Source organism: Chrysochloris asiatica, unplaced genomic scaffold, assembly GCF_000296735.1.
Source record: "Chrysochloris asiatica unplaced genomic scaffold, ChrAsi1.0 scaffold00081, whole genome shotgun sequence".
NCBI lineage: Eukaryota > Metazoa > Chordata > Mammalia > Afrosoricida > Chrysochloridae > Chrysochloris > Chrysochloris asiatica.
The window spans coordinates 12,037,644-12,065,263 of record NW_006408599.1 but is presented as its reverse complement, the minus strand read 5'-3'; the positions used below and the strand labels follow the sequence as shown (position 1 = coordinate 12,065,263).

Genomic DNA, 27,620 nt, shown 5'->3' with positions numbered 1-27,620 from the left:
ATGGAGCAAGTCCTCACCCAGCCTGGGCAGCAGCTTCAGGAAAGGGACCTGACATATAGGGTCGAGTTTTCCAGTCTTGCTGCTGTTGTCATTTGTTGTGGGGGGAACTGCCCTGCTCATTGTAGGATGTTGAGAAACATCCTTAGGCCGGTAGGACCTCTTCCTAGTTGTGACAGCCAAAACTGTGTCCCAAACTCAACCCCAAACGAACTCACTGCTATCGGGCCGATTCTGATTCATGGTTACCTGGCCAGGACTTCCCAGGCTATAAATCTTTACTGGAGCAGCAAGCCTCATTTTCCTCCTGCTGAGTGGCTGGTGGCTTTAAGTTACCGACCTTGATGTCAGCAGTCCAGCATGGGGCTTCCATGTGGTATAGCTGCAGGACTTTAAAGGGGGGCGGGGGGGAGTTGATGACAGACGTCCCCTTTTCTCTTTGCACAGCAACAAGATAGCCTTGGGGCAGCTTTCCAGCCGTGGATGGACAGTAACAGAGCCCTTAGAATGGAGGTACTGCTGGAGCCCTGCCCCTGTGCGGGGCCTTCCTGGGACAACAGAAAGGATAGCCTATGGTGTGGCCAGCGCCCTCCCTGTGGTCTGCACCCAGCATTTCAGAGCCCTGCCTTCATGGGTATTCACAACCATCAAAGGGGACTGAGTGCAGAGGCCCAGAGTGGGCGGCAATGAGTCCAAAGCCACACAGCTGTTGTGAGCCACATGGACACGCACACACACGCACACATTGCTTCCAGAAGCCAGACGGAGGCGGGTTGGCTTAGCTCTGGTTTGTAGATGTGGAAACTGAGGCTCAAGGCTGCACAGGCAGAAGTTGTCCTCTCAGCATTCTCTTCTGGAACCCTCTCCTGGGACCTTCTGGGGTCCCTCTCCTCCCCACAGCCGTGACATCTGGTCCCAGTTCTGACCCCATCCTAGGGGAGCCCATCAGGGACCCAGTGCCCCATGTGTGCTGGTGTCTGCCTCTCCTCCCGCATTGACCAGGGATTCAGGGTCTCTCCCCAGTAGCCTGGACACCCCTGTTTGTGGTGCTCACAGGGACTTGGGCCATCACACACTAGAGAACATAGGTGACCATCAAGTCTGTTGAAGTCATTTACCAGTGCGGCAGTCCCTCTGTGTCTTTATCTGTGAAAGGGAGGGAGGTTCAACCTCTGCCCCAGCCAGGACCCTGGGAACTCAGAGATGTCCCCAGGTAGTGAGAACTCAGGGGCTATGGATGTTTGACTTGGGACTAGGCCAAGGTCTTACGGGCACTGGCTACCCCCTCTCTACTCACCAGGGTTACAGCCATGCAGATCGGCTGGTGCTGGACCAGGGAGGGGAGATTTTTAAAACCTTACACTACCTCAGCAACCTCATCCAGAGCATTAAGACGCCTTTGGGCACCAAAGAGAACCCTGCCCGGGTCTGCCGGGACCTCCTAGACTGTGAGCAGAAGATGGTGGATGGTAAGAAACCCTGTGGGGTCTGAGTGAGGGCTACCTACCCCAGACGGGATGGCGTGTTGTGGAAGGATCTATGAGCAGTCAAATTATGCATTCGACAAACAGGCCCAAACTCCACTGTGAGCCTGACCTTGTGTTTCCTCAGGACACAGAAAAGTGGACTCATGCTGCCCAAGCCCACAGACCCATTAGCTCAGCACAAGTCCCAAGGGCCACCAGGCAATGCCTTCAAGGCTTTGTTTAAGAGCCAGCGTTTCCACTGTCTATCCTCCTCTCCTTCCACCCACTCCTCTGGGAGCTGATGTGGTGCTATGGAGGGGACAAGCTTCAATGCAGACACACCTGAGCTGGAACACTAGCTCTGTGCTGGAGCTTGGCCCAGCCTCTGCTCTGCCTGTTGTCCAGGAAGGCTGAACAAGCTGGCAGATGGTCCCACTCTTTCAGCAGCAGAACCCTCAGTTCATCTGGAAACTCAGTGGGGAACCTGTACATGAGCCTTGGGTGGGTGCCTGACTCCCAGCCCTCCTGGCAGGCCTACCGGGAATCCTGGTGTTGGTGGAGAAACCACGCAACTGGTGGATCTCAAAATAACTTGGGCAAGCGGCTCGGCCTCTCCCTTGTCTCCTCCACAAAAGGGAGTTGTCACTACATCAACACAGACAAGCTTTCAGCCATGTGGCCCCCACCAGGGGCTTTGCCTGTTTTGAGTTCGGCCTCTGAGAGCTTTCTGGGTTTTGTTCCCCTGACTTCATGCCCTACTGAGGCTTCATACTCAGGTACAGGGTCTTTAGAACCATCCCTGGGACTCCTTCTCCCACAAATGCAACCCTCCCCATCCACGTTACTGCTTGCAGGTACCTACTGGGTGGATCCAAACCTTGGTTGCTCATCTGACACCATCCAAGTCTCCTGTAACTTCTCGCATGGTGGACAGACATGTCTCAAGCCCGTCACGGCCTCGAAGGTATCTACCCGTGCCCCACACCCTACCAAACTGGCCCTCTCTGCCCTCGTAACTTCCTGGAGACACTGCCAGCCCAGGTCTGAGCATTGTCTTGCTATGTGGCCTTGGGAAAGTTATTCCCTCGTTCCAAGCCTCAGTTTCTTCTTCTATAAATGAAGGATGAGTTCTTTTAGTTCCATAGCTTCCAAAGCCTTTGAAGTTGTATGAACCTGACGTTCTTTCTTCAAATAGTATCTTCTGCCTAAAATCAAAACAGAACATCTGGACAGATAGGCTTAGAGAACCATGGGCCATCAGCGTGAAATAAGCCCACGTGATGTTGCCAAGTTGTGCTACCTTCAGTGCATTGTGCTAATATTGAACTAGTGTCGAACAAGCACTTCCCATGTGCTTGTCTAAGGGCTGAGAGTTTGAGGGGATTCAGAAAACTCAACAAAATCCAGGCAGGCAGCAGCTATGGGGTGTGCTACCTCCCAGTGATCTGTGGGTCAGCAGTTTCAGTAAAAGGAGTCTTGATGTGGAACTGAACTGCTAACCACAAAGTTAGCAGTTCAAACCCACTAGCCGCTCCTTGGAAACCCTAAACAGGGTCACTATGAGTTAGAACTCAGAAACTCTACACAGAATCACTATGAATCGGAAACAACTGAATGGCACTTAACAACAAGAGTTCCAGTGGGAGCTCTGATGGTGGAGTGTTTACAGAGCCCAGCTGCTAACTGAAAGGTTAGCAGTTCAAACCCACCAGTTGGCAGTCTACTTCCCTAAAGATGTAGACTTGGGACTTATGGGGCAGTGTTATTCTGCCCAATTGGCTTGTTAGAGTCAGAATTGACTCAAGGGGAGGGATTTAGTTTTAGGTTTTGAATTCCATTAGGTCCTCCATGAAGAGTGAGGTGACCCTAGTGGATGAACACTGGACTTCAAACCACAGGGTTGGCGGTTCAAGCCCACTGGTTGCTCTGTGAAAGAAAGATGAGACTTTTTGCTCTCAAAAAGATTTGCAGCTTCAGAAACTCTATACAGGGTTGCTCTAAGTTGGAAGTAACTCAATGGCACTTAACAACAACAGGTCCTTCATACTTGGGGACAGTACATGACCCTGTGAGAAAAGCTTCTTTAGATACAGGGGAGGTGGGACCCAACGCTCCCTTGAGTCTCATCCCATCAGCTTCCCTGGGGAGGTTTGATTGGAGCAGAGTTTGTGAATTTCTAGTCAAAGCAGCCTTTTCAGTCAGCTGGTCTGCTAGCTGGGTTCTTCCCTTGTCCCAGGCCTTGAGCCAGGTACTAGGGGTCAACAGGGAGCCGGGAAGGCTTGCTGCTGCCCCTGCAGCCAGAATGCCCAGGCCATCAGGGATTCAGTGACCTCTGCAGACCCTCTCCCCTCTGATTCTGAGGTGTGGGCGCCACACATGACTTGGCAATGTAACTGTCCACCTGGGTGGCCATCCCCATCAGGAACAATAGCAGAGAGAGGCCCTGGCCCTCCCCAGGAGACCATTGGAGCCATAAAACCTGCCCTGTTGTTTGCTTTAAGCCCTGCCATTTCCTAAAGCATGGTGTTCTCCCCACCTCCACAGGGCTCTTGGCTGGGGGGCCTGGGGACTCAAGAGAGAATGCGGGAGGTGTAGCTCATTCTTCAGCTCTACAAGGGCCTCCCAATCTTGGGCAAGGTCCTCTTCCTCTCCAGGCCTCCCTGATCCCAGCTCAGTCCCAAAGGTCACCCATACAGTGAGGGAGGTATCCGATAACATGGGGACCCTGAGCTCCTTCCTTCCCGGTCATGCCTTGGCTATGGGACTAGTTGTCTTATACCTCAGTTTCCTTTCTTCCAAGTGGACACATGCCCCTCTTGCCCTTCTCACACAGGGCTGGGATGGATGTCAGATGAAAGAATGGTTGGGCACGAGAGCTTCTGAGAGTCCCAGTGGCCAGCTTGGCTGCACCTCACTGCTGCGTCTCCCCCACAGGTCGAGTTTGCGGTCAGCCGGGTCCAGATGAATTTTCTGCACCTGCTAAGCTCCGAGGTGACGCAGCATATCACCATCCACTGCTTTAACATGACCGTGTGGCAGGAGGGTACCGGGCAGATCCCAGCCAAGCAGGCTGTGCGCTTCCGGGCCTGGAATGGACAGATTTTTGAAGCTGGGGGTCAGTTCAGGCCAGAGGTATCCATGGATGGCTGCAAGGTAACTCTCAGAGCCCCTCGTGCTGGGACAGTGGGAACACTTTGTAGTATTTAAGCATTGTAATAATATACATAATAATTTTTATAGTCCCTGAATGGAGCAATTGGCTAAGTAGCTTGACTGTTAACCAAAGGGTTGGTGGTTCACACCATCAGAGGCGCCTCAGGAGACAGCCTTAAAAACCCTAGGGGGCAGTTCTACCTGGCACACTTGGGTTGCCATAGTCAGAATCCACTCAATGTAAATAACAACATGTTAATGTAATTATATATGTGGGGTATGTGCTGGCATAAAATTTTCATATGCTAATTTTATTATAATAGTTGTATAAGATCACTTATTAACTATCCTCTCTGGGAATCTTTTGAGAGAAAGTCTGGGCTGGTGAAAATTCTAAAGTTGATAGAGGCTGTACTTATTTACAAGACTGTTTAAAGGAGGATACATTTTTCCTCTTCTTCCTGCCCCTGCGTTGTTAAGGCTGATTTCTTCTCTTGACATCTTTGGTCATTTTGAAATGCTCACAATAAGCATTTCACACAAAGCTTTGTTATCGTGATGTGCTGTGGAGTCAGTTCTGACTCAGCGACCCTGTGTAGTGTCTCCAAAGAGCAGCTGGTGAGTTTGAACTGCTGGATCTTGTGGTTTACAGTCCGGTGCTTATCCTATAACACCACACCAGGACTCCTCACAAAGCTCCTGGGGGAAAGATAAATCGGTAGAGGCTCTCTGGACAGCAACAATGAGGTAACACTGATCCAAAGTCTTTAGGTCCAATAGCTCCACTTCTAGAATTTCTCCTGGGAAAAGCTCTGGTAGCGTAGTGGTTACGAATCAGGCTGCAAACCTTAAGGTCAGCGGTTCGAAACTACCAGCCGCTCTGCGGGAGAAAGATGAGGCTTTCTACTCCCGTAAGGATTTACACCCTCGGAAACCCTGTATGGGGTCGCTATGGGGTCGCTATGGGTCGGAACCGACTCGAAGGCACTTAACAACAACAGACACCAAAGAGGATATCCAAGCGACCAATGACGCTTTCCTTTTGAAAGGGAAAGAGTCCCATTGTTATTTGTAATTTTTCTTGTTGTTTTTAAGTGCCATCAAATCAGTTCTGACACATAGGGACCCTATAGAGGGTTTCCAAAGAGCAGCTGGTAGGTTTGAACCACCAACTTTGTGGTAGCAGTCCAGTGCTGATCCTATATATAAATCAAAACTACAGTGAGATACCATCTCACCCCTGCTCAAATGATGTTGATCAGAAAAGAGAACAACAGATGTTGAAAAGGATACGGTGGGAATGTAAAATGATAAAACCGTTTTGGGAAAACACTATGGTGATGTCTCACAGAGTTAAAAATAGAATGTCCCTATGACTCAGCAGTTCAATCCTAAGCTATACCGTAGGGACCAAAAAGCAATATTCACGAAAGCAAACAGGTGGAGACAGCCCAAGGACCCATTAACATATGAGTGGCGGTGGTGGTTATGTGCCGTGGAGTCAGTTCTGACTCATAGTGACCCTGTACAGGGTTTCCGAGGCTGTAAATCCTTACAGGAGCAGAAAGCCTCATCTTTCTCCCGCGGAACAGCTGGTAGTTTCGAACCGCTGACCTTGCTCTTCGCAGCCCGATTTGTAACCACTACGCTACCAGAGCTCCTTAACAAATGAGTGGATAAACAAAAAGCAGTGGACTACTGCTCAGCCCTAAAGAAATGTGATTTCCTGAAGCATGCTAAGCCTTGAAGACATTTTTTGCTGGACCAAATAACTCAGTCACAAGATGACAAATACTGTGTGGTCTCACGTATATGAAATAGGTAATTATAAAGAATGAGCATAAGGATTTAGCAACAATGATACCCATTACAGCCTTACTTTAAAAAAAAAAAAAAAAAAAGAAGCAATTTAAATGTCCAAAAATGGGTTGTTGCTATGGTGAAGTAGCCATCAAGAAGTCAAAGACAAGAACAATCGGCCATCCAAGATCACAAGGGCAGCACTTGCCCAGGAATAAAGCCCAGAGGTAGAAAAGATGGGGTGGTGGGGGTTGGGGAATGGACAAATGGCAACAGGAAACCGAGGGAGAAGAGAGCTTTTACAATGTAGGGATTACAATGTCACAAAACAAAGTATGCATGAATTATTGAATGGAAAACCAATTTGCTCTGTAAACTTTCACCCAAATCACAATTTAAAAGATAAAAAAAAAAATAAGAAGTATGAGGAGAAATGTCTCTGAGGAATGGTGAGAGCTGTGGTTGATGTGTATGTCACCATTTCGTCCTACCTGCAGGTCCAGGATGGCCGCTGGCATCAGACACTCTTCACCTTCCGGTCCCAGGATCCCCAGCAGCTGCCCATTGTCAGTGTGGACAACCTCCCTCCTGCCTCATCCGAGAAGCAGTACCGCCTGGAAGTTGGACCTGCGTGCTTCCTCTAACCTCTGACCTCCTGGCTCCTCTAGGCCTCATTGGGGAGGGAAGAGGAGGAGGAGGCAAAGGAGGGTACCTAGAGTCAGGTGGGCCCGGGAGAGGCAGCCCACCCACCCAGGGATTCTTGGGCAGGCCCAAACTGTTGTCTACCCTGTAGAAGTGGGTGGGGATAGCAGATGATGACAGGGTATCCTGGGGAGCAATGGTTCCCAGCTCAGTCCCAAAGACCAAAGAGCCAGCCAGAGCAAGCTGGGCCTGCAACCCACCTGAGCCCCATGGCCTGTCTGCCAGCTCTATGGCCACCCCCTTCCCTCCCCAGCTTCCTGCTCAGAGAGCCCCACATTCAAGCCAACTTGAGGGAAGGGGGCTTCTCATCAGCTGGTCCCTGCCAGGGAGCTTTTGATGTGCAATATTAGGAAGGAGACATGAAAAAAGGTGAAAAGGAAAGAAGTATATATATATTATTTAAACAAAAAGAAGATGTGTTACTATTTTTGTGTCACCTGGGAAGGAGGTGAGAGCACGAGAAAGAGCAGCCAGGGGGTGGGAAGTGAGGGCTCCCTGAAACGGAGAGGCAAGACCTCGGGGCTTGGGGGACCCACATTGCTACCTCCCACAGTGAAATCGCTGGTGCTCGAAATTATCTTGTAGTGTTTGTGATTTTTTTTTTTAAAGGAAAAACAACAACAACAACAAAAAATAACAACAACCCTATTTAAGATTCTAAAGGTGCTACCATTTTGCCACAGGCTTTGAAGAAAACTTTTCATGTGGGGCATTGTCCACATCTTGGGAAAAATTTAAAAATTTTTCCTATCATCACTCTAATGCTCATCAAGTATCTGCTTAAAGAGGAAAAAAGCAAAACGAAACCTGCTAGAACCCAGTAGAGAGATTGACATTTTAACTTATGGACTTCGAAATGTCTGTCCCCTTCAGGCAGGGGGAGGCCTTTCTTGGTCCTGAAGGGCACTTAGGCTCCCATGGAGGGCGTGTCCTGGAGAGGCACTGGAAGGAGTGTGTCATTGGTCAAGTCTGGTCTGGGAGGTGGGACTTAAATATTGAGCCATCTCCCAAAGCCACAAAATGCAACCCTAAGGCCTTACCTAAGATCCTACAGTGGCAGCTGCAATGGGCTCAAGTGTAGTAACAATTGTGAGTTGGCACAAGACCGGGCAGTTTTTCATTCTGTTGTGTGTAAGGTCGCTGTGAGTGGGTAACTCAACAGCACCTGACAAGAAAAGGTCTTACCTTCTTGCTTTCATTGTCATGACATTCTCTAGAAAGCCAGTGTCATGAGCTCCAAGTGTAAACTGGACTGAGGGAAAGGCTAGCCATGGGAATCTCAGTTCAGCACTAGAGCCATATTGAGTGTAATCTGAATTGTGCTATGTCAGACAACACATCAGCGTTCAAGTTGGATAGCGAGGTAATCTTAACTATAATTACTTTCATAGACGGGCAAAATGTATGTGAAAGTCTATATTTGTGTATTTTTCTAAAGTTGTGTCTCTTTGGGAATTGGATTTGGTTTTCATTATTTAATACCTCATTCTGGCCCACCCTCCCAACCGGACACTCTCCTCTCTGGCCCCGCCCGGACGCTCTGACGGAAGTGCGTTCTGACGGAAGTGCGTTTTTGTAGCAGCTTGGGCCTCATCTCAGCCCTCAGTTTCCCCTTGCCGCCAGTCTCAGTCTGGCCTCTGTCTAGTTCTTGGGTTTTTCTGCTGTCCGCGTTTTTGTCTCTGTCCATATGTCAGTGTGTTAGAACCCCAGTGGGTTCCATTTCTACTCCTTTCTGGATTTTAAATAAATATTTAAAACTGAGGCAATGGAATGGCTGTCAGTGGTGATGTGCTTCTTCCCAAAGATTGGAAGGTGAGTTCTGGGCACATTATTGGGGAGGATGCTCAACCAAAGGAGGAAGAGACGCAAGGAGGGATGAGGTGCCTTGGGTTGGGGATTGCTAACAGATAGGGAACTTGAGCTCTGTAGGGAAGAGGCATGTTGAGGTTAATAGGAGAGAAAAAAAATGTATTGTGATAAAGTATACAGAACATAAGGAGCGTTGGTGCTGCAGTGGGTTCAGCATTCAATTGCAAATGGAAATGTCAGCAGTTCAAACCCAGCAGCCTCTCCACAGGAGAAAGATAAGTCTGCGTCTGTAAAATTTACACCCTCAGAAAACCTCTGACTTCATTTCTATTCTGTCCTGTAGGGTCACTATGGGTCAGAATCCCCTCAGTGGCAGTGGATGGATTTGTGTTTATACAAAACATAAAGTTTACCGTTAGTTACATCTGGTGCATTAATAGTATTGTATCAGCAACACCCTTATCTAGTGCCAGAATATTTTCATCATCCAAAAGGACGTCCTATATTCATTGAAGAAGAGCGCTGTGGCTTCGTATGATAGGCACTGGACTTTGAATCACAAAGTCCAGGGATCGAGCCTGCCAGCCGCTCTACGGGAGGAAGATGGGGCTTTCTGTTCCTGTGAAGATTTAGAGCCTCAGAAAACCCTGCACAGGATAGTTATGAGTTGGAACCGATTCAACGACACTTAACAACAATAACAATACTCCCATTTAACACTCACTTCTCATTTCACACACACCGAACCCCTGGCAACACGAATCTGCTTTCTACCTCTATGGATTTGCCTCCAATGAGTATTCGTGTACAGGTATCACAACATATGGCCTTTGGTGACTTTCTCTCAGTATAGTGCACTCAGGGTTCATCCACGTTGTAGTGTGGATCACTAATTCCCTTTTATGCTTGAGGACTGTTTGACTGTGTATGTTCACCACAGTTTGTTTGTTCACTCACTCCCTGGTGGACATGTAGATTGTTCACCATTGACTACTGTCACAAGTGTGGCACCAAGGGCAGTTCTTACATGTGAGATTCTGTTTTTGGTTTTTAAATCTTGAATAATAATTTCATTGAAAAGTACAGGGCCATTACACAACTGCCATTTTGTTGACAAGATAGTACCATGTTTCAATTCTTTTGCGATGGGCATCTTGCCAAGCTGAGCTATAAATATGGGCATCTCTCCCACTCTTTCTCTAGAGCGTCAGTGACAAGTCATTCACTGTTGTATTTTGTAGCCAACAAAGATTTAATGAATAATAGCACCACAGACTACATAGCTATTTGAGTTTTCAGAAGGTAAAAGTAATTTTAATAACGTTTGCGTATAAGAATTTTATTCTTAGTAAGTAGGGTTACAGAAAGAAAAACCTTTACCCATAATGGACAATTCCATCACTCTTTAGCATTCACGGGTTAGAATATCCCAATGACCTGTTTCCTAAGGGCAGATTCTGAAGGGGAGGTCAGGTAAGTTGATTTTAGTTCTCTAGTACAGAGCGATCTGGACCTCTGCAGAGAATCACCATCCACAAATGAACTGCTTACTGACAAGATGAGAACTTTATGTCCTGGAAGTACTTACAACCAGGTCTGATGAGTGACTAATAATGAAGCTACTTTAAAAACGAAAACTGTATCACCCAGAAAATAATATCTTAATTATCCAAACACACATTTTCTACATTCTACATTTTCTACGTACATTATAATCTTATTGTAAAATAAGGTTATCAATGTCAAATAAAATATTTTCCTCACTTGCTTCTATTCAAGTCTTTATAAGCAGCTCTTGATTTTTCCTTCCCCAAATGTTGTATGACACTCTTGGGGCAATAATGAGTTCTGAAATGTCATGGTAAAGGACTTGACCATTCATCCATAGGATGTTTCATCAAATCATCTATGGGATATGAGTTTTGGTTCCACTTGCAACATGCAGTCCTAGTGGTTTTTTTCACAGCCATCCTTTGACAAGTTTTTAGAAACATTTATCATGATGAGCTTTACACATAAAAACTCAAGCTTTGTTGAATCTTGAAGAGCCCCTTTATGGAGCCTGTGGGCTCCACTTTGGTGCTCAGCAGCCTGGCCAAGTGCATCCTGCTCCCTCCTCTGGGCAGTAGGGTCGTAAAGCACCTGTGAGCTTCTTGAGAGAGGTTGCAAAACCACCCAGCTTGGAATAAGTGAGTGAGAGCCTGGGAGAGAGAATGGACAAATTTAAATACAGGCTCCCCAGGTAAATATGGATTGTAGATGAGTAACAAGTACATCTATCCTGTGCAGCCTTAGGGGTTTACTTAAACTAAAAAAGTTAATTGCTATTTATCTGAAATTCACATTTATCTGACCGCCCTGCATTTGGTCTGGCAACCCTACTGGGAAATGAGGTAACCTGTTGGGACTGGAACCCACATCTGACCCTCGGGTCAGATCGCAAGGGAAATTGGATGAGTTGGACCTCTCTGCCCTTGACATCTAGGAGAAAGAGCAAACACAGTAGGTGCACTTGCATCAGGGATTTTAGGTTTGAAAAACTTGCATTTCGTACCCTGGTCTCGTCAGTGTACGTGCAACCCGCCTTGACACCTGCCCCAAACACAGCTGCCCTGTCACAGTCCGAGATGCGTCGCTGCAGAGCCCAGCAGGTGAAGTCTGGAAGGACTTGGAGAGTCTTCCACCCAAGATACACCCTTCCTTCCATTTTACTAAGAAGGAAAGTCTTTGATCCCAGGAAGTGCCCGAGATCACATATAAACCACGGCAAAGCTAGAGTCAAACTGCTGATAAAGATCTTATTAATGTGCGTTAGACTTTTGGATCTCAATGACCAGCTGCTTGTTAATAGTGTGACCCTTGTCACAGTGGGACCCAGCAATCTGTGTTTAACAAGTTCTTTTGGAGACTCTTGGGCTAAGAAGCATGGCTCTGCACTATCTGAGGGCTGGAAAATGGTTTTTCAACACTGGAAGCAAACTCAGAGATGAAGAGATAAAAGTATTCTTTTTCATTTAACTGACGAGCAAGGATGGTCTAGCTCCTGAATCACTTTTAGAATGTGTCATGTAATATCATCCCAAAGAATTTGTCCAGCTGTTGGATTCTGATTCCCAGTTAGTATGGAAGGTTCAGTCACTTTAATGTCTATTTTTCCTACTAGATGGAAAGCTCTGTGAGTACCTGGTATTCTCTGCTATAAGCAAAGAGTAAAGCAGCCACTCTAATTAGATCAGCAAATACTCTCCGGAACTTTCAACTGCACTTCCTTGAGGCACGTTGATCAAGCCCCTCTTCTGTGTGGGCTTTAATTGGAGTTCCAGAGGTGAATCTGGCAGTGTGTCTGTGTGGGGCTCTGAGGAGAAAAGAAGGCCAGGTGACTGGTGGGGAGGGTGGACACAAAGAGGGGCAATTGATATAATCTCAGCAGGGACAGGATAGTGAGGAAGTGAATCCCCAAGATGAGCCTCAGAGTCAGAGAATGCATGTTGTTGTTGTTAGGTGCCATAGAGTCGGCACCGACTCATAGCGACCCTATGCACAGCAGACTGAAACACTGCCCGATCCTGGGCCAACTTCACTACTGTTACCACGCTTGAGTCCATCGATGCCACCACTTGGCCAATCCAATTCGTTGAGGGTCTTCCTCTTTATCTCTGACCCTCCACCTTGTTGTTGTTGTTAAGTGCCTTCGAGTCGGTTCCGACCCATAGTGACCCTGTACAGGGTTTCCGAGGGTGTAAATCCTTACGGGAGTAGAAAGCCTCATCTTTCTCCCGCGGAGCAGCTGGTAGTTTCGAACCGCTGACCTTAAGGTTCGCAGCCCTATTCGTAACCACTACGCTACCAGACCCTCCACCTTACCAAACATGATATCCTTCTCCAGCAACTGGTTCCTCCTGACAATATGTCCAAAGTATGAGAGATGAAGTTTGGCCATCTTGGCCTCCAAGGAGCACTCTAGTTGCACTTCTCCCAAAATGGATCTATTGGTTCTTTTGGCAGCCCATGGCACTTTCAATGTTCTCCTCCAACACCATAACTCAAAAGCATCAATTCTTCTACGGTCTTCCTTATTCACTGTCCAGTTTTCGCATGCATATGAGAATGCATAGAGGGGAGCCAAAAAGGCATAATTAAACAATGATCGCAACAGTACATTGGTAGGAAACTACCAGAAACTCAAGCTGCATTCAGAACAGAATGTGGATTGAGGGCTATCATTACTGATGTCAGATGAATCTTGGCTAGAAGCCTTTGAAATTCACATTTATCTGGTCTGGCTGACCTGCACTTGTTCTGGTATCGCTGCTAGGAAATGAGGTAAACTGTTGAGACTGGAACCCACATCTGACCTACCAGAAAGATGTTTACCTGTGTTTTATTGACTCTAAAGGCATTTGTGCAGGTCATAAATAATTTTGGATAATATTGCCAAGATTGGAAATTCCAGGACACTTAACTGTGCTTATGTGGAGCCTGTTCATATACCAAGAGGCAGTCATTTGAACAGAACAAGGGAATACTACATGGTTTGAAATCAGGAAAAATGTGAGTCAGATTTGTATCTTTTCACCAAATTTATTCAATCCATATTCTGAGCAAATAATTGGGGAAGCTGGATTATATGAAAAGGGTATCAAGACTGGAGGAAGGCTCATTAGCCTTCGATATGCAGATGATACAGCTTTTCTTGCTGAAAGGGAAGAAGATCTTATTGATGAAGGTCAATGACAGCAGCATGGATCACATAAAGAAAGCAAAACTCCTCACAACTGAATCAATAAACAACATCATGATAAATGGAGAAAAGATTGAAGTTGTTGAGGGTTTCATTTTACTTGTATCCACAATGAATGCTCATGAAAGCAGCAGTCAAGAAATCAAGTGGTATATTACCTTGGGCAAATCTTTTGCAAAATACGTCTTTAAAGTGATATAAGAAAACAAAATAGAGATGTCACTTTGAGGACTATGGTGCACCTTGACTATGGTATTTTCACTCACTTCATATGCATGTGAAAGCTGAACAATGAATAAGGGAGACTGGAGAGGAATTGATGCTTTTGAATTATAATGTTGGTGAGGAATACTGATTTTACCATGGGCTTCCAGAAAAACAGACAAGTCTTGGAAGAAGTACTCTCTAGAAGTAGTCCCTAGAATGCTCCCTAAAGGCAGAATGATGAGACTTTGGCTCATATATTTTAGACATGTTATCAGGAGGGATCAGTCCCTAGGGAAGGGTATCAGTCTTGTTAAAGCATAGAGTTAGTGAATAAAAAGAAGACCCTCACCAAGATGGACTGACGCAGCAATTATAAAAATGGGCTCAAATATAGGAAAAGTTTTGAGGGTAACGTAGGTCTGAGCAGTGTTTCGTAAATCAGAACCAATCGGATGGCTCGTACCATAGGGTTTTTAGTCCTGGTGTGGTGCTGTGGGCTAATGCGCTGGACTGCAAGGTCGGTTTGAACTGCAAGGTTGGTGGTTGAAACTCACCAGGAGCTCCATGGAAACCCTAGACAGGGTTGCTATGAGCCAGAACCTACTCTACGGCACTTAACAACAACAACAAATCTTCACAGGGGCAGATTGTCAGGTCTACCAAAGAGTTCTTGTTGGGCTTGAGCTGCTCACCTTGCAATTGCAGCTTAGTGCTTAACCATTGTGCCATTGGTGTTCCTAGAGGTGAAAGGTAGCATTGTGCTTCATGTGGCTGGATGCAATAGGCAGTGGGGAGATCTGGGATACTGAGTTGGGAACAGGACAAATCACAGATTTACACAGAAGAGCAAGGATTTGTGCTAGCCACACTGGGTTTGAACTGCAATGGAGCTGCCTACTCAGGAAGACGAGAGAGAGGTCTGCACATCAGCCTGGGCTCTGGAGGCATCAGTAGCATTTGTGTGGCTTGGAAGACATGGAAGGGGTTAAAACCATGATACTAGCAACTCTTGGCTGGGTCCCCCATTCCAGGAGACCCTCTGTGACACGGTCAGTGAGTTTATTCCTACTAGGTGAGGATTGTTGGGGGCAGAAGGCAGCTCCCTTGATCTGGCAGTACCTATGATTACTAATTCCGTTGCACAACTGAGTACTCATTCAGGAAACAGCCAAGGTGGACGCCCTCAGGTCAGGCCCGGTCCACTCCAGGGGAAAACCCAGGCCAGCCTGTGTTTGCTCTGTCCACAGTAAATCAAATACCAGGCATGGGCATTCACATCCACAAGGCAACAGCCCAGTGTTCCAAAACTGCAGGAGGTGTGGACAAGAATTGGGAGGCTTTCTTACAAGAATTGGGAGGCTCTCTCTTTGGGCCTCAGTTTCTCCCTCTGCAAAATGGGAATGATTCGCCTTGCTTTGTTTGCCCACCAGATAGGACAATTATTAAATGAATATAGGGTATTATTGTTGTTATTGTCTCATGGGTAGAACCAATCCTGGCTCCTAGTGACTACATGTGTGCAAAATAGAACCACTCCATGGCTGGAACCTTTATGGAAGCAGGTCATTTTTTCCACAGTACCACTGGCTGGATTTTGGCCACAGTTTATGCCATTTGTGCCACCCAGAGACCATATAGTGGGATGAACCATATGAAATTGAGGATATTCAACTGGGTTTTCATGTATATGGTTGACAACTTCGTTTAACAACTTTCTAAAAGCCGCATGGAGAACAATAGTGGCTGCAAGGTCTTCGCACTGACTGCAAAGCCGGTGCCATACCTTTGCATCTCATGCACAGACAGCCTATGTGACACATGGTTTTTCAGATGAGGAACTGAACCCCAAGCACGTTGTGTAAGTCACTTGAGATCACACAACAGGATTTGACCTTGAGCAAATCTTCTTTTGGGACATTTCCTCAGCCCAGGCACAGAGCTCCTAACGTGGCCTGTTTATACTGCCAGGGCTCACTTAGAAGGTCAGAAGTTAGTCATCAGATACAGAGTTAAACCTGACCTTGGAGAAGAAACATTAAAATGGATTATTTCCAGAAAACGAATGGTTTCAAATGGTGTGCTTCCCGGATTGCCTAAAACTAAAACTCACTATGACCTTTGCCATGCCCTTTCACTTCTCCCAGCCACTGTTTTTCCAGCCAATGTGGGGAATGAAGCTACTGAACCTGGGCTCCACATGGTTTTGCCTCTTGATGTATTTAGAAGTGGTGTGTAACTTGCAATCTCTGAGTATTTATTGAACGCAGGAGTCTTTCTTGCTTTCCTCCCCACCGTGCTTTCTCATTAAACAAATGGTGGTGATTATTAAAATCAGCAAAGTCTTAAAGCAAATTTGTTTCATTTAATAAGCTTTTCACAAATATTCATTCCCTTAATTCTCATAACAACCCAGTGGGTACTTTTATTATCTCCATTTTGCAGGTGGAGAAATGGAGGCACAGAGTGGTTAAGTAACTTGCCCAAGGTTACACAGCTATCAAGCAGTAGAGCCATGATAGACCGTCATCACCACCCTACACTGCTTAAGGGAGTTTCTGGCTCCTCTCCTGCCACACTTCTCTTTCTCTTTTGTTCAACTTTTTATCGTGAATTGAGTGAAGGTTTCTAGTGCAGATCATCTGTTTTACATTCTATGTTGTTTCATTTCAACGACTTCACGGTAGCATCACTCATCCTACTTCCTCCCTGTTGTTTTTTGTTTCCATTTCTCCTTCTTTCTCAGCCCTTCTGAGTGTTGTCCTTGGTTAAATGCTGCCCTTGTGAGCTCGAATCGTTGACCACTCTATGATGCTGCCACACTTCTCTGGACATTGTGCCAGGGCCAGATTTAGGTACCGGCAAGGGAAGGTTGCCTCAGAGCATCAATCCACAGAGGCACAAAAGCATCCATGGAAATGTAAGGAGATGGAGAACATTGTACTATGTTCAGGTCTGTGAAGGAGGTCCCTGGGTGGAGCAACCATTTGCACTCACCCTAACCTTAAAGTTAGTAGATTCAAACTCATCCAGTGACACCATGGAAGAAAGGTCTGGTGATCTGCTTCCTAAAAGATACACCCAAGAGAACCGTATAGAGCAGTTCTAGTCTGCAACACATGTACAGAACTGGACCTGAGCAGTGATGACCATGGAAATGGACATGTAGGTCCCAGTGATAGTGGTGCTTATGGACTGCTTAATACAGTGTGTGTGTATGTGTGTGTGTGTGTGAGGCCCTCGATGTCTCAGGATTTGGGGCAGGGGTCCAGATCTAATGGTGGTTCAGTCTCTACACTGCAGTCAGCCTCTTCTTAACATAAACAATCTTGACTCTGTCCCCACCATCTCACACAACTGGTTTCCCAGGTCTACTCTCCTCCCCCAAACCTTACTTGCCCCCCGCTCCCCGTCAAAGACAAACAGAGTGGTCTTTCTAAAGAGAAAACTCCCCAGCTCACTTACAATCTTTCCACTCCCCCTCAGTGTCCCACACTCCTTGGCCTGGCTTCCTTGTCCTGCAGGCCTGACTCCTGCCTGCCTCTCCAACATCCACTCCAGACACCGGCTCTCTCACTCACATGCTTCGTCCAGTTCCTTGACACTTCTCACACTCTTCTACCTCCCGATGGACTGCAGGCATTCCTTCAAGACTCACATTAAAGCAAGGTAAATTTCAAAAAAACTCACTGAGCTGACAAAAAATCAAAAATGAACTTAGAAAAAAAAAAAGGAAATTACAGTTTTGACAAGGATATGGGGAAAGATTCATTTAGGCATTGCTAGATTGGCACAGATACAAATATCATTTTTCTTGTTTTTGTTTTCTCTATTTGGGGAAAGGCCTTTTTTTTTCCTTCAATCACTTTGTTGGTGTTAAGTGCCATCTAGTGCATTCAGACTCATAGTGACCCCGTACAAGATTTCCGAGGAGAACCGACTCGATGGCACATAACAACAACAACCTTGTAGTTTGAAGTCCAGTGCTTATCCTACAGTGCCACACCAAGAGTCTAAATTATTGAGGTAAAATTTGTATACCTTCTAGGTTTGCAATTCAATGAGTTTTGACAAATGTATATGTGTGTGCAGCCACGAGCACAGTGAGAACGTAGAATGCTGCCAACCACCTCAGAAAGTTCTCTTGTGCTCTTTTGTAGTCAAAGGCTCTTCTGTCTCTGGGCCACCGCTGATGCGATTTCTATGACTGTCGATTAGTTGTGAATGCTCTAGACCTCTGTGTGAATGGAATCACTCACTATGTCTTAAGTCTGGCTTCATTCACTCAGCACAAAGCTTTTGAGATTCATTCATATTGTCATATTGATCAGGAGTTCAGTCTTTTGACTGCTAAGTCATGTTTCATGGTATAAAGATGTCCTAATTTGTTTTCTCATTTACCTGTTGATAAACCTCTGAGTTGCTTCTAGTTTGGGGCTATTGTGTATGATGCTGCTATGAACATGCATGTCCAACTCTTGACATTAGCACATGCTTTCCTTTCTTTCTTTTAGGTGGTGGTGGCTGTGTGCCGTGGAGTCGGTCCTGACTCATAGCGACCCTGTACAGGGTTTCCAAGTCTGTAAATCTTTACGGGAGCAGAATGTCTCATCTTTCTCCCGTGGAACAGCTGGTAATTTCGAACTGCTGACCTTGTGGTTCGCAGCCTGATTAGTAATCTCTATGCTTTTTAGACAGCAATTTGATGGTATGCAGCACTGTAGGCTAAGTGTTAGACCACAAGGTCAATTTGAATTGCAAGGTCAGAGGTTCAAACCAGCCACTCCTCGTAAATCCTATACAGGGTTGCTATGAGTCTGAACTGATTCAACAATACATAACAACAATAAGAACAATACAATCATCAGAGGAAAAACCACAACATAAAATGTTAAAATATATAAAGAAAGAACATGAGTAAGGAGATTAGACTCTGTTAAGTCCATGAGAGGCTATGGATCCATTAAGATGATGACAGACAAGAGTCCCTGGGAGATGTAAATGCACTTGCTCGGCTGCCCTGGGGATCCTTGGAAGACAATCCTGGTGATCTACTTCCAAAACATCAGTCATTGAAAACCCTCTGGAGCACAGTTCTACTCGGGTATACATGGTTAACTATGAGTTATAATTAACAGCAATTGATATATTGAAACATGAAAAATTATTCAAAACATATTAATAGAATGTTGCTAAGTGTTATTGAGTCAATTCTGACTCATAGTGACCCTGTACAAGGTTTCCAAGGAGTATCTGGTAGATTTGAACTGCCAGTTTCCAAGGAGTGGCTGGTGGGCTCGAACCACTGACCTTTCTGTTTAAACTAACCTTGTAATCCAGTGCATTACCTTGCAGCACCACAACAGGGCTTTTATTAAGAATTCAGTCAATTATTGATAGAATAATTCTTAGGAATATATAATTGTTAATATGCTGTCTTCTTAATACTTTTTAAAATTCTTTAATCATATGGATAGAGACTTGACCTTATCAGGTAGAAATGATCCCAGGCAGTCAGTCATATCATTCATTCTATAATATTTAAAGCACCCACTATGTGTCCGGCACTGTCCCGGGACTGTGGATAAATCACTGAAAAGAGAGCCACGCTCCCTGCTCCCATGACATTGCATGGGGACAACATGGCGTCATCTATCTCAGGCGTTGGAAGATGGTTCAAGAAGCACAGTTTCTGGAACCTGACATTCAACTTATATGTCACTTCCTTTTGGAAAAGTGCCTGCTTCCATGGCTGTGTTGAGGCCCATGAAAACTTCTCCTCTTCCACAGTTGTGACCATGTTCAGCTGGACTTGAATCAGTGTCCCCCACCCTACTCCCATCCCCATGCCAGATAGGAATTCTCTAAGGCACCATCAGCACGGTTTGGTGCTCAGAGGTACAGGACTTGGATGGAAACATGAGGTTGCCAAGTGGGTGACCTTCCATTGAAACCTAAGAATTCATGCATACTAGCACCACTTCCATCCCATGCTTCCTCAGTCAGGCCTTGAATCAGCCAGATCCTCAGACCTATGTAACCCTTCAACCTCAGGGACCCACGTTAGACTTGGGCCTGGAGGAGTTGCCTGCAGCTGAGTGTGGGGGATGGAAGGAAGATTTTGTACAAGGCATTTCGCAATTGCTCACCAGGTTGTCACAGCCCTGTTACAGCTCATTATAAAAGTCCGTGAGCTCTCAGTCTGGTTGGCTCTAGGTGCCTCCTCTCTCATTATGGTGCTGCCCTGGGCCCTAGCAGTCCTGAGCCTCCTTCCTCTGCTGGACGCCCAGGACATAGCATGTGCCAATCTGAAGGCTGCGCCTATCACCAATGACACCCTGGAGCGGGTGAGTGCCAGGGATCCCCTTGCCCTACTGCTGAATGCTTGCCCTCTGCTCCTGGCTCTGTCCTTTCCTCTCTGGGTGCCAGGGGGTGAAGCTCTGACCAGCCCAGCTGTAAGCTGCCTTCCATCTCAATAGGGGTGATTTTGTGTAGGCATGTGGCATGGGTGGGTTGGGATTGCCTATGGGGTTGCCTGATTTGTAAGGTGAGCTTTATCTTCCCATATGCAAAACGGAACAAGAGAGATTAGCTGTCTCCTTTCAGCCCCAAGACCCCCATCACCAGCTCCTGGCTTCTCCCCAGATATCAGGCAAATGGTTTTACATCGCCTCGGCCTTACGTAATCCCCAATACAAGGAATCATCGAGAGAGATCCAGGCGACCTTCTTTCATGTTACCCCCAACATGACAGAGGATGTGATATTGATCAAGGAGTACCAGACCATGTGAGAACCCCACTTGCCAGCCCCTGCCCTCTCCGCCCTCCCCACCCCAGGCACCCACTCCTGGCTTTCACTCCCTGCAGCCAGAAGACCATGAGCAAGTCCCTCCTGGTCCTGCCTCCATTCTTAGGGTGGGAGGGAGGGCTGACTCCTGTTACCAAACACCTCTTGCCCCTCAAGGCTGCTGGGCAGTTGTCCGTCTCCTGGCCTCTGATTCCTTTCTCCCACCTCGTGTCTGACTTTAGCCGGGGCCAGTGCATCTATAACTCTAGCTACTTGAAGGTCCATCGGGAGAACGGGACCCTCTCCAGATATGGTAAGGACTGGTCCTGAGACTGGAGACTATCGCGTGGGGAAGGGAGGACTGGGGCTGAGGACCCGGGAGGCTTTGGGCCAGAGGTCACCGGAAGCAGAGTCTGATACCTCCATGGCTCCAGTGCCTGCACACAGTGACAATCGCAGTAATAGCTGCTAAGGTCGTGAGGTCTTGCTAAGTGCCAGCCACTGGGAAAGTGCTTGATGTGAGTTAACTCATGGAATACCCACAAATGACCCGAAGCCCGGTTTACAGAAGAACAAACTGTGAGTCGCTGAGATGTCGTCAGTTCCCTTTGATTAGAACTAGGATTCAAACCCAAGGTTGGCTCCAGACCTGCCTCTCTCTTAACTACTGGTTACAGTGCTCTGGAAGTGAAGGGACAGCCCATGTGACTTCACTCATCACTACCAAGATGCACACAGTAGGGGCACAAATGCTGATGAAACTGAACCAATGCCACTTACAACACTGAGGCTCCTCTTGAGACCTCATTTCCTTCATCTGTAAAATGGGGAGAATATATACAGTCTATATGGGCTCCTATGATTCCATGTTCATGTGTATTGGGTATGCTGCACATATATGTTCCATGTGTGCTCCATGTATGTCGTGTGTTCTCTGTGTGTGGTGTAGGTATGTGTGTCCTGTATGTATGTAGAGTTGTCAGCACAGCACCCTGTATGAGGTAGGAGCTGGGGACATGCTGGCTCAGGTGAACCCTGGGTATTCACAAATTAGCACATCTGTTTCCTATTTTGTAAAATCGTGCGTTCCTCATGGTCTCACCCCATTGACTGTTTTCTCCTCCAGAATGGGGCATAGAACATTTTGCCCACCTGCTGCTCACCAAGGACCCCAAGACCTACATGTTTTCCTTCTTCCCAGAAGACGAATTGAACCGGGGGCTGGTCTTCTATGGTAGGCACCCTCAACTCCAACCCATCCCAGCCCCGCCCCAGACTCACCCACCCCTAGGACTGGGTTCCCTGAACTGCAGCTCTGCCTGGGGTTCCACCTGAGTCCCCCCACATCCTCACCCAGTCTCCTGCTCCACACTGCAGCTAACAAGCCGGAGGTGTCTGAGGAACAGCTAAGAGAGTTCTATGATGCCCTCAAATGCATGGACCTGCAGGAGACAGAAATCCTATACTCTGATGGGAAAAAGGTAAACACAAGAGCTGACCCCACTTCGGGCAATCCTGAAGGCCTAGAGAGGGCAGGCCATCAGCCAAGGTGGCCGCAAAGCAGGCCATTCTACTTACAAGCTCCCACTGATTGACCTCACATGGGCCCATGTTGGTAAATGAGAGCCAGGAGGCACCGCCACTGAAATCAGGGAGTATTGGAGAGGGGGAAACTCCTAGAGCAGGTGGGAGGTGCTGAGAGGCTAATAGGAGGGGAAGAGCATGGCAAAGGCATGGCTGTGGGAATTGGGGAGCAGACCCACACTGGGGTCCCTGGGTAGCACACATGGCGCATGGTTGTGTGTTGACTACTAGTTGAAAGGTTAGTGGTTCAATCCCACCCAGAGGCATCTCAGACAACAGGCCTGGTCATCTGTTCTCAAAAGGCCTCACAAAGTCTAGAAAGCAGTTCTACTCTGCACACGTGAGGTTGCTATCTGTCTGGTTTCTACTGCCACCTGCTCCCGTTTCACACTCGTGTGCCAGCGGGATTGGGGCAGGGAGAGCTCAAGTCCGGGCCACCGTCCCCGCTTTGCCTGAGACTTGCCTGTATCATTACCGTTGGCACGGTTTTCTCTAAGTCTGTGGTAAGTGGCAATCGTTGTTTGGTCTCTTCCTCTGTGAAGTCACAACATCGATGAGCTGCTGTCACTTTGCTGACATACATGGTGGCTTCAAAAAGTTCGTAGAGGAATTCCATTCTCTTTTAAGTCCATCTTTCCATGGATTTTCTAAAGCCTCCTCATACATGGAATATGTTCATAATTATAGAGTTTAAAATGTCTCATCAGTTTACCACCTGAGGTCATGCCCCCACAGGGACTCTGGGAAAGGACTAGGAGCTCAGGCACCAAGGCAGACCACCTGGTCAACAGCTTACCTTCCTTGGCTAAGGGGTGACCTCTGTCAGGTCACGTGGCAGCTCTTAGCCTTGGTTTCTATAAAGAGCAATGGTTGTGAAGAATCTAGAAGACAGAGCATAGGGTCTGGCTGGTCATAAGTGCTCAGAAAATGCCAGCTGTTCTTAAGGGTTTGAGTCTCCACTATGGAGATAAATAAGCTGGGGCTCAGAGAGAGAAAGTAACTTTCCCAAGGTCACCAGGACAGGAATTGGCAGAGTCAGAGTTGGGAGTCCTAGTAAGACATGTTCCAGAGTCCAGAATTTACGCCATCCCCCCAGAAAGCCTCCCTTTATCATAACTTCTTTCTCCCCACTGTCTTCTAGGATCTGTGTGGACCACTGGAGAAGCAGCATGAGGAAGCGATAAAGAAGAGGAAAAAGGGGTCCTCAGTGGACCCAGTCTTGGCTTAGGACTTTAGGGACCCATCCTCATCCTCCCACCAGCCTTCAACAAAGCTTCCATATTTGTGGTACAACCTGGTCAGTAGTCTGTTGTTTTTTCTGTCGTTCATTCACTTATGTGGAAGCTGCCCTGAGTCAAGCTCTGGGTGGGAAGAGTTCCTGGGTAAGACCAAGCACACGTGCCATGGAGGAAGAGGAGATGCACCAGGTTCCAAGGGAGCCCAGCTCCAGTAAGCCTTCCTGGCAGAGGCATCTGACGTAGTAGAAGCTAGGTAAACCTACTGTTCCCCCTGCCAGTCAAGGACCTGAGAAGACACGATTGAGGCTGAGGGCAGTGAAGTGGATCAAGGGCAGTGGGGATCCAGGCATGGGACACAATCAGGAAGGACCTTATTTGAGGCAGACCACTCTGGCTACCTGGGGAGGCAGGTTAGAAGGGGCTGGACTATAAAGGTAGGGAGAACCTTGTGGCGCCTGCCCTGAACCTCCTGGCAAGGAGTTGTGGCCTGGGCCAGGGCTGGGGAGGGCTTGAGGCCTAGTTGGGGGTCTGGGTGACTCCCTAGGAACCAGATGACATCTTAAAAACATGTTTGGAGCCCTTCCCTTGAGATAGGCCATGCCAAGTTCTGCCTACTTTGTGGCCTAAACAGAGCCAAGCCTGAAGCTAGGAGCCCAATGAGGAAGGGCCAGCTTTTTTCCAGACCAGAGGAGCTCATAGTCTCTTCTGTCAGAGGGAAGAAAAGTTGGGCTGAATTTTGTGGAACAATTCTGTACATGTAGCTGCCTAAACCATCAACAGTGACAGAACCATACACCCCAGGCTAGAGCCCTCACATACCAGCACCTCCTAAGAACCAAGCTCCAATGTGCCCAATTGTCCAACATCCTTCACTAACCAGACGAAGGCACTGCTGTGCCGGGAACACTGAGACTTCCACCTATCCTGATGTCCTTAGAACATTAGTAGATAGAACAGCCTCTTGGAACCCAAAGGGTCTGGACCCAGAGGTGCAGGGCCCAGAAGATATCTTCCCATTTCACTGTTACCTCCAGTAAGACACCATTTTCAACTCGACTGAGGAGAATCTGCTGGAAAATAAAATAGAAAGAATCCTGGGGGGCAGGGGAGAAATGAGTGAGATGAGAGGCAGGCATGATCAAATTTAAAAAGTGAATTAGAAATAGGAGTCAGAGAGAAAAACATACGAATTGAGGTATAGGAAGAAAAAGAAAATAGTAAAGAATATAGATTTTTGGAGTCACATAAACATGGGTTCAAAGCCTGGCTTTTTCATGAGCCACTTTGGGCAGGTGGCCCCAGGGAACCTCAATCTCATCAGAAAAATGGGGGCAGGGTGGGAACCTCCAAGGCTGATGTGCAGACGACATGGAGCATGACATGCCAAGTGCTTGGCTCCGTAGGTGCTGGATAAATGCAGCTACTGCTATTGATGGTGAACAAATGAAGCACTGAGAGCACAGGTCTGTGGTTTTACTGACAATGGGTAATGTGTCTTCTAACATCTGTGGCCCCTTCAGTTCAATAGTTACGTTTCCAACACAGGAAGTGATGAGAAACAGAAACCACGAGCAGGAGGCAGGCAGACTTAGAAAATGTTCACCCAACATTTCCCCCTGCAGCAGGTACCCGCTCTTCCATCCCCCACACCTTACTTTAGAAACACAGTCACGATACAGACCAGCAACGCAGGAAGTTTGGGGAGCTTTCTTTCTATTTTGAGATCAATATTTATTCTCCTTCATTTGTCCTTATAACGAAAATAGATTTTTAAATGCCTCAAATATACAAACATCATTTATGCACACACATTCCAGAAATGCTGAGGTAAGTACTGCTGCGGGGTGAGGAGCGGGAAATACCACAGTCTGAGCCCCAAACCAGGGCCTGCTGGTAGCTGGTCACTAGCCAAATGTCCCAGAGGGAGCTGAGGGCCTTGAGGTGAGGGTCTCAGAGGAACCACGTGTCTCGGTACCAGGAGGGATGTGGTGGACACACTTCTCAGGTTGTCTCCATGCCAGAAGGCCTCTCATCCTGACATACTCAATGGTCCCCCCAAAAGCTCATGGATCAAGGGTCCCTAGGAGCAAAGGTCTCCAGCCTGTCCTTCTCAGAGACACTGATTCTGGAAAGACAGCTTTGTGCCAGAGACCAGAGAGCCCTGTCCCTTCTTATATGGCCTCCACACGAGAATCCCGGATGAGGAAAATTCCTCAGTTAAAAAAATAATGTCCATTTGTATATAAAATACATATTATTAGTCAGGGTGGGCAAGTACAAGATGAGGAGACTCCCAGAGATTGATTCCATCTGGTCAGGAGGTTGCCTTGCTGGTGCCCCCAGGATGTTGCCTGTCCTGATGGCCAAGTAGATGCCCCTCCATTTGAAAACCCCAACACTGAACAGCTGGGTCTGTGCTGGTGGGAGACACTCTGGTGAGGGGTCTACAGGAGCCTGCCAGGCGACTGTGGCATCGGTGGGCTTTCTGCCCCACCTGTCCACCCATCTGTGCACCTCAAGTGACATCAGAAGAGGCAGGAGCCCCGCAGGCCGCGGGCCTGGCGCAGGTCGGCAGACAGGGAGCGGCTCATCTGCTTGGTGGTGATGTGGACACTCTTGGCGGCCTGGACAGCACGGCTCAGAGCTTTGTTGAGCTCCTCTAGGCCGGCCAGATCTAGCTGGATGGAGTGCCGGTGCCTGGAGGCCGGACGGGAGGGGGCTGCAGGGGGCCACTCTGAGGCTGTTTGGGCTGAGGTAGGTCCTGGGGACACATAGTACCTGAGGAGAGAAGTAAGTGCACTCATTAGTCTCAGAGAGAGCTGGGGTAGCGCTGAGGAGCACTGTGTTTGGAATAAACCTACTTCTAAACCCCAGCGGGGCCACTCTCTGTGTCTTGGTTTCTTCATTTCTGAGAGGGGGTTATAAGGCAGTGGTATTTCAATGGCAGAATTCTCAACTCCTACGAGGGAGGCCCAGGTTGAAATCTCAGCCAGTGTACCTCAGGAGCAGACACCACACATTTTCAGTGAACGCTTGTGTGCTAATAAACAGATTTCAGTGGAGTTTCCAGATTGAGGCACAAGAGGAAGAAAGGCCTGGCAACCTACTTTTGAAAATCAGCCAATTAAAACTCCGTGGGTCACAATGGTCTATTCACAACTAATCACTGGGATGGCACAGGACAACGTCTCCTGCTGCTGTGTGTAGGGTTGCCAGGAGCTAGAGTCACCTTGATGGCCGCTAGAAACAGAAGTGGGACTAATTAGCACCTAGGCCGGGGACTCTGGAAAGATGAAGGGGGACAATCAGTGAGAGGGACTGACCCAGAGCAGGTGCTGGAGAACAGGTAGCGCCCTGACAAGGTAACAAACAAGACTTACAGACCGGGAATCCCGCCCTGGGGTTGCAATGGTAAATGAACAATATGGACTCTCCGTTCTAGGAGCTTCTAGTCTGAAAGCCAGGGTCTCAGGGCACCAGGATCATCCTGGCTCTGCAGCAACACTACCCTTATTGGAAAGACAGTGCCTGTGAGCCCCCTTTGACAAGCACCGAGTACTGGGGAAATGTAGAATGAGGGTCCTGTGAATGTGAGAGGGATGAGGGGAAGGGCGTGCTCCCCTAGCCCAGCCCGGTGGGAGTGTGGGGGCTGTTTTAGAGTGCTGGGGAGATGGGCTGAAGAGCTCATGAGATGAGCACAGGTCTCCCCAAAAGTGGCAGCTACATTCACCCAGGGCAGTAAGTTTGGGGGTCAAAGAAATCAGCAGAAGGCTAAGCTGGGGTGTGGTCTGTGTATTGTGAAATAAAGGGAAACTCCCAAACCAAATCCATTCATCGTGACTCTATCGGCTATGCTCCATAGGGTTTTAAATTTTTATGGAAGTAGATATAGCCTCATCTTTTCTTCTGTGGGTTCATGGGCTCAAACTGCCGAGTTTGAGGTTGTTGTTGTTAAGTACTGTGGAGTTGGTTCTGACTCATAGTGACCCTGCACAGGGTTTCTGAAGCTGCAAATCTTTATGGGAGCAGAAAGCCTCTTCTTTCTCCTGAGGAACGGCTGGTAGTTTCGAACTGCCCGAGTCGTAACCACTACGCTATCAGAGCTCCTTGACTTTGAGGTTAGCTGTCTAATATTTAA

General features: G+C 47.5%; 3 protein-coding genes across 3 annotated transcripts in view; 2 read left to right on the top strand and 1 right to left on the bottom strand.

Moving 5' to 3' along the window:
• COL27A1 (collagen, type XXVII, alpha 1) overlaps positions 1-7,060 on the top strand; it is a 152,514-nt gene extending 145,454 nt beyond the window's left edge. The window contains exons 57-61 of the mRNA XM_006865693.1: positions 445-510; positions 1,298-1,466; positions 2,318-2,427; positions 4,398-4,616; positions 6,914-7,060. Of these exons, the coding sequence (XP_006865755.1) occupies positions 445-510; positions 1,298-1,466; positions 2,318-2,427; positions 4,398-4,616; positions 6,914-7,060 (711 nt within the window). The remainder of the gene's footprint in view (positions 1-444; positions 511-1,297; positions 1,467-2,317; positions 2,428-4,397; positions 4,617-6,913) is intronic.
• Positions 7,061-20,105: 13,045 nt separating this feature from the next.
• ORM2 (orosomucoid 2) lies at positions 20,106-23,472 on the top strand. The gene is made up of 6 exons (XM_006865727.1): positions 20,106-20,219; positions 20,518-20,660; positions 20,903-20,973; positions 21,787-21,894; positions 22,038-22,141; positions 23,386-23,472. The coding sequence occupies exons 1-6, from the start codon at positions 20,106-20,108 to the stop codon at positions 23,470-23,472; spliced, it is 627 nt and encodes a 208-aa protein (XP_006865789.1).
• Positions 23,473-26,007: 2,535 nt separating this feature from the next.
• AKNA (AT-hook transcription factor) overlaps positions 26,008-27,620 on the bottom strand; it is a 39,115-nt gene continuing 37,502 nt past the window's right edge. Inside the window, exon 22 of the mRNA XM_006865692.1 lies at positions 26,008-26,260. Within this exon, the coding sequence (XP_006865754.1) occupies positions 26,008-26,260 (253 nt within the window). The remainder of the gene's footprint in view (positions 26,261-27,620) is intronic.